The 12500-nt window shown below is 46.7% G+C and overlaps 1 protein-coding gene across 2 annotated transcripts in view; it reads left to right on the top strand.

The window, feature by feature from the left end:
• The window catches only part of tmeff1a (transmembrane protein with EGF-like and two follistatin-like domains 1a), an 89876-nt gene that overhangs the window by 36457 nt on the left and 40919 nt on the right, over window positions 1-12500 (top strand). For both annotated transcript variants that reach the window (XM_061043634.1, XM_061043633.1), the window contains exons 4-7: window positions 664-693; window positions 4504-4600; window positions 5676-5824; window positions 11775-11834. In XM_061043634.1, the coding sequence (XP_060899617.1) occupies window positions 664-693; window positions 4504-4600; window positions 5676-5824; window positions 11775-11834 (336 nt within the window). The remainder of the gene's footprint in view (window positions 1-663; window positions 694-4503; window positions 4601-5675; window positions 5825-11774; window positions 11835-12500) is intronic.

The raw sequence follows: 12500 nt of genomic DNA, 5'->3' as shown, positions 1-12500 counted from the left end.
TGCTAAACCCCACTGTGTCTAACTGATACATAGATATGTTTGTGTCACGTTCAGTGCACAGCTCAGAGTCCAGGACCAAGACTCGATGGACCACATGGAGGCCAGGACCGACCCCTGCACAGCAGAGTCCATAGAAACCCCGAAACATGCAGCCGGGTACGTCTCAACAAAGCCAGCACGAGATGAAGAACTTCAACTATGGAAGGATATTTCAAACGTATGAGCGAGTGACCCTGACAGCACTTAATCAGGACTTGATTTGGTTGATCGGTTTTGTTTGAATGGATTTAAAATTCCAGCACAAAGCTCGTGTCAAAGAAGGCTTTGTGTGATGGATCTGTGTCCGGGTCTACCTGCTTAAAGGTGTGCAAACGGACGTCTTGCACGTCTTAAGTTGAAGACGTCACATTGAGTAGAAGTATGAAAGTGTTTTTGGAAATCTACACGCTTGTTGTAGCTCCGTTAAAGCTTAAATGATGAACACATTCTATGTCTGCCAAATCTTTCACAATAAAAGTCCACAAGCCGTCGAAAGGCTTTTATTTTGATAGAGTCATATCAGGAAATCTGTTGTTTTCGGCTTAACAAACTGATTTTCAAAGTGTTTGATGATGGCTCATGAAGACCTCACTGACAGGTGTTGTGTCTCTTGTGTCTTCACAGATCCTGGTTCCGGTTCAGGAGACGGAGACGGTGAGTTTTGACGTTTTCTTTCTGGTCTTGTGTTTGGGTTTTGTAAAGTTTAACTTCCTGCTTCACTTCTGCTCCAATGAAAGTCAAACACAGATCGATCCCAGCTGAGTGTCAATCTGCTCCACAAACAGGAAGTGCTTTTATCACAGAGAAACTGATTTGATTGACTGTAAAACTGAAACTGAAAAAAAAACTGAAACTGAAAAAAAAACTGAAACTGAAAAAAAAACTGAAACTGAAAAAAAACTGCGAAAAAGCGCTGCACGTCCGTCCTGTCTCCATGACAACAGTCTGTTGATAACGGCCGCTGTATGACCGACACTGCTCCGTTACTTTTTACTCCATGTTTTATATTTAGGATCGTTTATTTCCCGATCAGACATGGAGCGAGGAGGATGAGGGTACAAGACACGATCTGTTTGGGAATATCATACATTTTGAAAAGACGTTAAAACTGCCTTTCTGGAAAGATGAAAGATTTTCAACTTGTAGTGCTCGTAGCGGCTGCTCAAAAAAGGCGGAGTGCTCGGACAAAAACAGATGCTAGGTATTGCGACTTTTTCTCCAGGCACCCTGCAAACGCTCTCTACTCAGTGAAACAATTGCAAAAAGACAATGGCGCTCTGTCGCCCCCCGGTGGTGGAATGAACTTCCAAACTCCATGTGATCTGCAGAGTCCCTCTGCACCTTTAAGAAAAAGCTAAAGACCCAGCTCTTTCATGAATACCTACTAACTTAATGATGATGGTCTCCATATTATTGATGATGATGATGGTAATGACGATGGTTTTTGTTTGATAACGACGACTTATAAGATGGTTTCTATACTGATTAGAGCTCTCAAGAACTGCCCTCAATGTGGTGCTTTGCCTCTGGTCACTTCCTGTCAGCACCTGTGTGTCCAATCAGACTCAAAGCTGATCGTTTGCTCTTACTGACATTGTTCCCTTTTTTCTAGATCCTTGCTTGTGTTGTTCTTACTCTCTGATGTACGTCGCTTTGGATAAAAGAGTCTGATAAGTGAATTGTAGAATTGTAAAAAAATGCAAGGTGGACACGCAACCTAAAAAACTGTTTCTATTTTACAAAACAGCCACATGGGAGAGGAATGAGTCCATCAAACGTTGCAGACAAACTCCTGCAGATTGTGTAAAAATTGCACCAAAAACATTGGTAAGTTTCTGTAGCAGAGTGTTGCCAATGTTTTTCCTGTAATTTAAAAAGCGTGCAGGAATCTGTCTGCAACTGTATGGTCATTCAAAACAAGAAATGAACCAATGTTGAGTGTGTATGACTTTGATTTTTGTTGCCATGGTATCAAAAGGTATCATTGCAATCCTACTGAAAGGCGCCTGAAGTCAGCATTCGAGGATCTGTTCTCCTCCCCTCGTGTGCCTCTCTGTATCACTCCTCCCTTGTTGAATGTTAACTCTGGTTCTAAAGGTTATACGGAGGTTTTCAGCTCTTCATTAACTCCTCCCTGATGATCCGCTTGATGGCTTTTGGTCTCGTTGGAGTCGAGTTAAAAAGCCTCGTCGCTGCCAAATGTGGCAACAGAGACATTTTGACCATCTGTGAGCAGCGACTGCAGCGTGTGTTGTTTAATACGGCTGCTGGGGGGGGGGGGGGGTTAATTGAAGGCGGCCCCCTGAGAGAGGATATCTCCACCATCTGCATGTGCAAGGGGGGGAGGCCGGGGGGCTGAGAGGAGGAGCTGGTGATTCCCCCTCAGGCGATAAACTGGTCCAGCCACAGAGATGAATATTAAACCTGACTGCAGCTCTCTTTGTGTTTGTCTCTTACTCTCCAAACATGTACACACACCTGTCAGCTAATAAAACACCTCCACCCATCAAACTGTTCAAAGAAGAAGGGAGCGAGTAAACAAAGCTCAGGGCCTGATTCACCAGGATTGCGCTGCGCAGAGACATGAAGCTAACACAAAGGGTTAAATGCTCCCCTTGGCGTTGTAACTTTCTCTAAGGAGATCTGATGGTTTTGTGTTTTGTGATCGGAGTCTGTGTGAAGCAGCAGCATCATCCTGCACAGAGACAAAGATCCTCTCTGCTGCACGCCGCCGTCCATCGATCATCAGCCTCCAGGCCCCGACTGAGCCCTCTGTGTTCAATACATCCACACACAGCAGGCCGATATGTCAGTGAAGACACACACACACACACACACACACACACACACACACACACAGAGGCACACACACACACACACACAGAGGCACACACACACACACACACACACACACACACACACACAGAGGCACACACACACACACACACACACACACACACACACACACACACACAGAGGCACACACACACACACACACAGAGGCACACACACACACACACACACACACACACACACACACACACACACACACAGAGGCACACACACACACACACACACACACACACACACACACACACACACACACACACACACACACACTAAAGCGCCCTTCCTCTCGAGCTGTTTTAATCACGCTGTCACTCTTTAAAGTCTCGTTTTTCTTCCTGTAAGTGAGAAGAAATCTGCAGCAGAGTGACACCTCTCTTCATCTTTCTACTTTCTAAGTTCATTTTTGTGATTTATATTCCTGCTGTATTTATTTACACATGGTAATCTCGTAATCCTCTGGGGAAAATGTGTAACATTAATCTACGTCCAACTTTAAAGTCAGGGTTGGTCATTTCCTCCTGATCCACTTTTTCAGATTTTGGTGTAAATTGTCTTCAGGTCCTGACAGACATTAATAACTCAGGTTCTCTGAGAAAGGAACAAAGAAAATCCATCATCTGTATCAGTTTGTAAGTCTGTAAAAACTTCAACCAATGTCTGCCACGCGGTACCAATCTGATGAACCAATCACACGCCTCCCTGTCTCCCTTAGCTCACACTCCGATGACTTTAGGAGTTTATACTGTGAGTTTACTGAATGAGACATGAGACGACGTAGTTTCTACACAATGACAGAGATGAGCTGAGGTCCACTTCCTGCATGTAAGTGAGGGGGCGTGGCTTATGAGGGAGCACAGAGGGGAGGGGGTGGGGGTGCAGACGGAGCACTGAGGGAATGCTGCATTTTAGAAAATGACCAGCCCTGCCTTTAAGGTCTCTGACAGGCTCAGATTGTTGTTCAAACATTACGGAGGAAGAAGATGTTTTTTAACCACAAACAAATCTGTTTCTCTCATTTCGGCTTCCTGACGTGGACTGCAGATTGTTCTCGTCTGTTCATGACATAATGACACTTCCTGAGTCCTGATAATGGCTCCCTCGATGAAAAGGCGGCCATGACTAATCCTCGCAGCTTGTACTCGATGCTGTCGCTTTGTCCGCTCTGAACTCGCTCTCTGCTGGAAAATGGACGCCATCATGCGAGGTGGCATTAAACGCATCCCCTGTAATGATGATAATAACAATAATATCAGGAGACGATAATGTGCGTCTCCTCACACTCTCGTCTGTGTCTGATAGAAAACACGCGAGCCGTGTCGCGTGTCGATGGTACAAAAACGCCGTCATCAGCGTTAACGGCACGGCGGCGCTCACCCCGAAACAGAGACTGATGGGAGCTCGAGGTAGTTTGTTGTAAAATGAGATCAAGTCGCTGTCGTGGAAAGAAACGAACAAACAATAATAATAAAAAGATGATTATGTTTGTTCACGGATGAAAAGAGAAAGTTAGACGTTTAAAAGTTTTTATAGCTGAAGAAATAATAATCTGTTTGTGTTGACAGTTAAGAACGTGTTCGCTTCACCACCATGCTTAGGTTTTCTTTTGTGTCACAGATGACGAGGGCTCAGGCGCCGACGTCGGGAAGAAGTTCACCAAGTGCAACACGTGTAAATACGGAGCCGAGTGCGACGAAGACTCCGAGGACGTCTGGTGAGTGTTTTCCTCTTTTATCAGTCGGCGTGCTTAAAGTCCACCGAGCTCTGCAGCTGGAACATCTTCACTGTGAAGCTGCTCACTCATCCAAATCTGAAAGATAGAACTCAAAGTCTCCTCTCCTCTCTCCTCTCTCCTCTCCTCTCTCCTCTCTCCTCTCCTCTCTCCTCTCTCCTCTCCTCTCTCCTCTCTCTCCTCTCTCCTCTCTCCTCTCCTCTCTCCTCTCCTCTCTCCTCTCTCTCCTCTCTCCTCTCTCCTCTCCTCTCTCCTCTCTCTCCTCTCTCCTCTCTCCTCTCCTCTCTCCTCCTCTCCTCTCTCCTCTCCTCTCCTCTCTCCTCTCTCCTCTCCTCTCTCCTCCTCTCCTCTCTCCTCTCCTCTCTCCTCTCTCCTCTCTCCTCTCCTCTCTCCTCTCTCTCCTCTCTCCTCTCTCCTCTCTCCTCTCTTTCCTCTCTCCTCTCTCCTCTCCTCTCCTCTCTCCTCTCTCCTCTCCTCTCTCCTCCTCTCCTCTCTCCTCTCTCCTCTCCTCTCTCCTCTCTCCTCTCCTCTCCTCTCCTCTCCTCTCCTCTCCTCTCCTCTCCTCTCCTCTCCTCTCCTCTCTCTCCTCTCCTCTCCTCTCCTCTCTCCTCTCCTCTCCCCTCTCTCCTCTTTCCTCTCTCCTCTCCTCTCCTCTCTCCTCTCTCCTCTCTCCTCTCCCCTCTCTCCTCTCTCCTCTCTCCTCTCTCCTCTCCTCTCTCCTCTCCTCTCTCCTCTCTCCTCTCCTCTCTCCTCTCTCCTCTCCTCTCCCCTCTCTCCTCTCTCCTCTCTCCTCTCCTCTCTCCTCTCCTCTCCTCTCCTCTCCTCTCCTCTCTCCTCTCCTCTCCCCTCTCTCCTCTTTCCTCTCTCCTCTCCTCTCTCCTCTCTCCTCTCCCCTCTCTCCTCTCTCCTCTCTCCTCTCTCCTCTCTCCTCTCCTCTCCTCTCCTCTCTCCTCTCTCCTCTCCCCTCTCTCCTCTCTCCTCTCTCCTCTCCTCTCTCCTCTCTCCTCTCCCCTCTCTCCTCTCTCCTCTCTCCTCTCCTCTCCTCTCCTCTCCTCAGGTGCATATGTAACATCGACTGCAGCGGCCACAACGAGAACCCGGTGTGCGCCACCGATGGAAACTCCTACAACAACCCCTGTTTGGTGCGAGAGGCGTCGTGTATGAAGCAGGAGCAGATCGACGTCAAACACCTGGGCAGGTGCCCCGGTAAGACTGAGCCTGAACCAACACTCTTAATCACCTGCAGGGGGAGCACTTGTGTCTGAGTGTGTTATGCATGTAATGAATAATATCATATAATAACAAGTGATGAGGTGGAGGTGGAGGACAGAAAGCATCACTAACAGGTGTGTGGACGCCAGCAAAAACACTGAGAAGCTCCGGCGCTGACATCACGGTTGAGCTGATGAAACGTGAAGGATTGAGGGATGAAATAAGAAATGGTGTTTTTGTTCAGCAGCGGCTCGTCTTGCTGTGTGTTATGTCACGGAGAGAACTTGCATGTGTGTTTCACACCGAACAAGCTGAAAATGAGCCATTGAATGTCACATAAAAGCTTCAAATTGGATTTTTTCCCCGGTGTGCCAGTTCCCTTTCATCTCAGCCTTTTCTTCTCTTCACCGGCTGTAAAGCTGCTGTTCTGACGGGGGGGCGGAGTCTGCCTCGCGCTTGTATTTTTTCCACATAAATGAAACCTCAAGAAAAGACGCCTTGACATGTTCGGGCTGTGCTTTTTAATGTTCCTTCTTAAACCTTCAGAAAGAGGCAACAAACAGATGCAAACACTTCACTGTGCTTCAAAGGAAATACACTGATGCAAATAGAGTATAGCATGAGGGTACCTTGAAAAACTAATCCTCACCCTGAAACCTTAAGAGGACCTTAAAAACTCGTAACATATGGTTGTGGATATGTTAGAAGGAGCACCAAACGTTTCTAAAGATTGAAACTGACAGTGAAGGGTTCCTTAAAAAGGCGCTAAATCTTATTTTAAAATACATACACTCAATCTTATCGCAGCAGCTAACTGACGGGAATGAAATGAAGAAAACTGGACTAATATAGACTCTTAAAGGAGCAGTATGTAACTCTGACACCTAGTGGTTAAAACGGGTACTGCAGTCTAAATTCTAAACATCCCCCCTCCTTTCTAGAGTGGATGCTCACTCAGGTCACCATGTGGTGGACTCTGAAGCTTCAGTGTTTATCCAGCTCTGCATGGGTCTGTAAACCTTTCTGTGTTCTAACCTCTCTCCATTTTTCAAAAGCATCTCCAATATTGATCCTAGTTTGAGCACGTTTCTGCTCGTGGAGCTTATTAGAAACATGCAGAGGCTTTTTAGGTCGGGTACAATCACTTCTATCTGAACCACTTCTCTTGACCGCTTCCATCGCTGCAACACCTGTTGACCTGATAACTGCTCTCATATCTGACAAACCGAGGGGCGTCCAAAACGGCCGTGTGGGGGGTGTGCCTTAAAACAGCTTAATCTCTGTATGAGGATGCGTGGATGTTTTGCTCTGCAGCTCAAAGAAACTGTTCTCCTGTTACTGGGAGTAAATCCCGCTCTGTGAACGCTCTGATTCCTGCGGGTTTATCCGCTCACAGCTGTAACCTTTGACCCCGACTGGAGCGTCTGAGAGCAGACATCGGCCCTCCTCAGTTTTGTGTACAGACTGATAAATCTGCCCACTGAGGCCTCTGTTGCTGCTTTATTGGATCCAAATTGGAAAATCCCATCATCCAGACTCGTGCAGCTCCAGATAACGGGCCGTCATAACCTCGAGGATTATGAAAGGGGGCTCGTTCTCCACCGATAAACTGGCCCCGTAAATGAAAATCATTTTATAGACCCTGAGAGAATCTGTGGTCCTCGAGTCCAAGATGACTCTCACTCAGTGTATAAACATGAGTTCAGTTCAGAGACTTCCTCCATGTTACATTCAACCGTCTTTTCTCTCCTACCTTCCTCATGTCTGTTCCCGTTCTTAAATCTTTTCTTCAACCCTCCTGCTTTTTTTGCTTTCATAGTTTTGTGGTCCCTTTTTCCTCACACTTTCCTCCCTCCTCTTGGATTTTAACGTCCGTCTGGCCTTGTTTTATTTTCCTTTTTCTTCTTTGTTTGATCTGAAAGCACGTCTCAGGAGTTTAAATCTCGAACGCACGACGCTCCCTGAATCGCAGATTTATTTTCCTCCTCGCTGCTGCCGTTTCATTCCTCCAACCTCCTCCACTTTGGTTTGCTTGCAGACGACGATCATTACTCCACATTAAGTTGCTGATGTGTGAAGATGCAGGATTGATGTTGTTTCCCTCTCCGTTGAACGCTGCTGACTGCGCAACTGTGACCGTTTCATCTCGGGCCATAAATCAGCCTCGTTATCGAGACCATGTCAGACAAATTAATGTGTCTAATCACCGATGTTTTCAATTAACCCACAAACCAGGCATGCCGTTTGCTTTGATTCCACACGACATTAATCCACACCTTGTTACACATCCTGTTTGAATCTGACGCAGGGGAATTATCCGGTCTGGAATATGTTTCTGATTCATAATCACAGGTTTTACCCCTAAATTCCACTAAGTCCGTCTCTGCTCCGTCATGTTAGCAGAGATGACAGGTTTTCATTTTATTCAATGTGTGTGCTTCCACTGGCTCCGCTGCGTTGTGTATTTGCCGGTATTTGTGCCGGATGTCGGAGCACGGATTTACCACAGAGCAGATCAGCAGGACAGGAAGTCAGACAGTGGTTTCTTTTCAGAATAAAACACTGACAATGAACAATGACCCTATGTGTGTTTGTTGATGTGTTTATAAGAGTTTTATACGGTTTTATAGCATACACATCGTATTATTTTGTGCTGTCGCAAGTGGGATCTATGATTACCGTGGGAACTCGGGACTAGTACGGGAGGTAGAGCCTTCAGTTACCAGGACCAACTCCTTCGGAATCATTGACCAATCAGGGAGGGTCCTGGATGCAGTCTTTTACCCAAAGAGTTGACCTAAAGCTTGTACTTTAAGCTGGACCTGCCGTTAGTTTTGTTGTTGTAGGCTTAGACTGGTCGATGCAGATGTTCTAAAAAAAAAGCAGTTTTCACCTCACAGAAACACAAGAGTTGCTGATCGACTGTGGCCTATATTAGCTGGCTAACCCAGGTGAGGGAATCTAAAATGCTCTAGATTTTACAGGGAGCCAATACTGAGCGGCTAGTATGGGAGAAATGTTATTATTTATTTCACTTACAGCAGCATTTCGGACCAGCTGAAGAGTCCTCTGTGACTTATGAAGGCAGCTGAAAAATGAAGAACTGCTATGATGTAAGGATAGAGAGGTGAATGCATGGACTTGTTTTCCTCTGCTACTTTTTTTTTAACAGTTTGTGTCCTGGTTTTGCAATTTTTTTTAAAGAGGTGAGAAAGACAGTGGTTGATATTTGTTTGACGCGAAAGTTGAAGGACATGTCATTGTCACAGGTACTCAGAAGTGATTCAGGGTTTGATACGTACTCCTCCGCGTGTCACTTCTTCTTTTTAAGCTCTAGAACCCGTCAGCAAAACATCCTGAGACACGACAGCAAAACGTGTGAATAGTTAGCCGTGTGAGAATCAGACACGCCTCTGTATTTAAGTCCGTCTCACGCTTCATATTCCAAAGCAGACGAGGAGTAAAAACAAAACTCTGAGATGAGTCTGTAATCTCTTCACTGAGTGATTTCTTGCCGCTCTGAGGAGCCGAGTGAGGAGGGAGTGTCAGACACCAAACCTCATTTGCAGTCACAGTTTGCCGTCTGATGTTTTTCAAAGTCTGTTGCCAACACCCCCGAGCTCCTCCAGCCTCGGTGCATCCTCTCAGTATCTCCTCACATCTGATTTATGTTGATAGACTCACCTTGAATCACAATGTGTCGTCTCAGCGGGGACACACTCTGCGCTCGCTCTCGCTCCGCAGCGTTTGGCAGGGGGACGATACCCCGGCAAGATTTATGGATTTCTTGTCAGCGGTTATGGCTTTAAGGTGGCCGATGACCAAGTGTGTGTGATTGGCTTAGGGGGACAGTGGGTGAGTGGAGGACTGGGAGGGGGGGTTGTGGGTTTCTTGCACCCTGGGGTGAAGAGCACCTGCCCTCTGCCTGATCTGCTGTCTCCTCGAGGCGCCATGCCAACACTTTCATGTTTGTCACCTCGGTTCAAAATAAACTGTACAGAGTAAAACAAGTGAAAAGAGGAGAGTCGAAACAAATCGATCAGAAATGTGTTTCCTCCTTTTTGCAGAGTCTGACACAGCTGAACAGAATCTTCTATTTCCTGCTTCTGTCTTTGTCATGTCTTGTGGTGTCGTCATGACAACAGAGTTTAAACTTTGATGTGTTTCTAATTAACATCCGTTTAAAAATCCCAACGACCTTCTCTCTGGAGACGTTTTCTGACTCGATCACTCCCTCTTGTGGCTCGATTCCTTCGGCTCTTAAGAGAGTTTCATCGCTGGAGTGATGCTGGTTGAAATGTCTCGCCATTTGAGGTGTCCATATTGTTTGTGTTCACTGATGCGGTCACTGACAAAGCGCCTCCAGATATGAATTAGAATAAATCTTTATTGCCTTTGTCGGCGGCAGCACAGCGGTTGCTTCTCGCATCCCTTATTTTTTTCGTTTCCTCGCTCCTCGCTTGAACCAGAGGTCGTCCCATGCCGCCATGTTAGAGGACGTCTCAAGACTCTGATTTCTCTCTCTCTCTTATGAGGTTGTTCCTCCTGTGCAGGTGTTTATCAGGCTCTCAGGTAGAGTACACAGACTACACACCGTCACTGTGTGGATTGTATTAGGATTAATAAAGTGCAGACACAAACAGCCTGACTGACAGCCGAGCGGTGATCAGCTGATGTCATCATCACAAACGGACGCTACGGAGGAAAGGTCGTCTCTTCACACATATCTCCTCGTTTCCTCTCTCCTTCGATTATTAATGCATCTCTGGTGGGAGGGACTAAGACGCAAGTGGAGGAAACGTAGATGCAATTTAAGAGACATGAGAGCAGGGCGCCGGTGGCCAAGTGGTTAGTGTGCGAGCCCCATGTACAGAGGCTGTGGTCCTCTCAGCGGGCGGCAGGTGTTCAAATCCCTTCTGTGACTCCTTTCCTGCATGTTGTTCCTGACTATCTCTCTCTCCCTGATTTCCGGCTCTCTCCACGGTCCTGTCTGTAGAATAGGGAAATAAAAAGCCCCAGAAATGAAGAAAGAGAGAACAGAAATATTCACGACGAGCGTTGGGCCGCTGCGTCTGACCGTCTTCATCCAAACATGGTCTGATGTTGATGTTTTGTTTTCCCCTTGATAAAAAAACGAGCATCAATTCCAGAAACACAGACAGAGTGTCGATACACTTTTGAGCATAAATCTTTATAAATCATCAGATTGTTTTTGTTATGAAATCTTCTCTGTTATTGTCTGACAACAGAGAGAGAGAGAGAAGGATGACATCACAGAGAAAGACAGGAGGAGATGAGGGGAGGTGGAGGTATCAACGAGGGAGAGACAGACAAGGAGGGGGGGAGAGCGAGACAGAGAGGAGAGAGAGTTCTGTCAATATTTCCTCCAGAATGATGGAGCATTAAAAATGAATGAGTGTGTGTGTGTGTGTGTGTGTGTGTGTGTGTGTGTGTGTGTGTGTGTGTGTGTGTGTGTGTGTGTGTGTGTGTGTGTGTGCGCTGTCTTCAACATTCACATCACCCTCTCTTCCTCCAGACAGCACGAAGAGAAGCAGCCAGTCAACAGAAAAAAACCCACAACAACACAAACACTTTTTCTTTTTCAAGTGGAATTGTTGTCACCCATGGCTGTCTTACACACACACACACACACACACACACACACACACACACACACACACACACACACACACACAGACCAGCTCAGACCGACCCTCGTCACCTTGACTCAGAGCAGATCTCAGACTGCTGTGGAAACATCCTCTGACTTCTCTTGCTTTAGTCCGTCCTCAAGGGGTTAATAACACACACACACACACACACACACACACACACACACACACACACACACACACATACACACACAGATTATCATCCATGATTCCATCAATGAAGGTTTAACTGTCTCTGTCTTTGTGTCTCTGTCGTCTGTTTTCGTCCACAGCTGATAAGGAGAAAGCGGGGAAGAAAGACGACAGCACTCTTTTCAAAGGAAACGTTTTAGGTAAGACGCTTTCATTACACTTTGTCACTAATCTAAAGATAGAAGTGATTGTACCCGACCTAAAAAGCCTCTGCATGTTTCTAATAAGCTCCACGAGCAGAAACGTGCTCAAACTAGGATCAATATTGGAGATGCTTTTGAAAAATGGAGAGAGGTTAGAACACAGAAAGGTTTACAGACCCATGCAGAGCTGGATAAACACTGAAGCTTCAGAGTCCACCACATGGTGACCTGAGTGAGCATCCACTCTAGAGAGGAAGGGGGGGGGGGGAGACCACCACATGGTGACCTGAGTGAGCATGGACTCTAGAGAGGGGGGGGGGGGCACTTATATTCTGGATTTAACGGTAAATAAGAATACCAGTGAGAGGACAACACAAAAAAGTTGCAGAGCGTCACGGATCCTAATATGTTGAAGGATTTCAGTGTGGACAGTCACTGACGGAGACGACGTCGTCCCTGGAGCTGAGCTGTAAGCCCGGCTGAGACACTGAACGCCGAACACGTTAACGACCCCGGAGACTTTCTGTTCATTCGTCCTCCGATTATGAAAGCCCATTAAAAAACCACTTTCCTGTCATTAACGCAGCTGATTGTTAAACTTCCCGTGGCCCTTTCAGCAGCCGGTTTAACCTGCGTCTGAACCTGCAGAGGAGTAATAACCTC

This window comes from Labrus mixtus, chromosome 8, assembly GCF_963584025.1.
Source record: "Labrus mixtus chromosome 8, fLabMix1.1, whole genome shotgun sequence".
Taxonomy (NCBI): Eukaryota; Metazoa; Chordata; class Actinopteri; order Labriformes; family Labridae; genus Labrus; species Labrus mixtus.
Note: the sequence above shows the minus strand (reverse complement) of the source record. Positions and strands in the feature narration are given on the sequence as shown.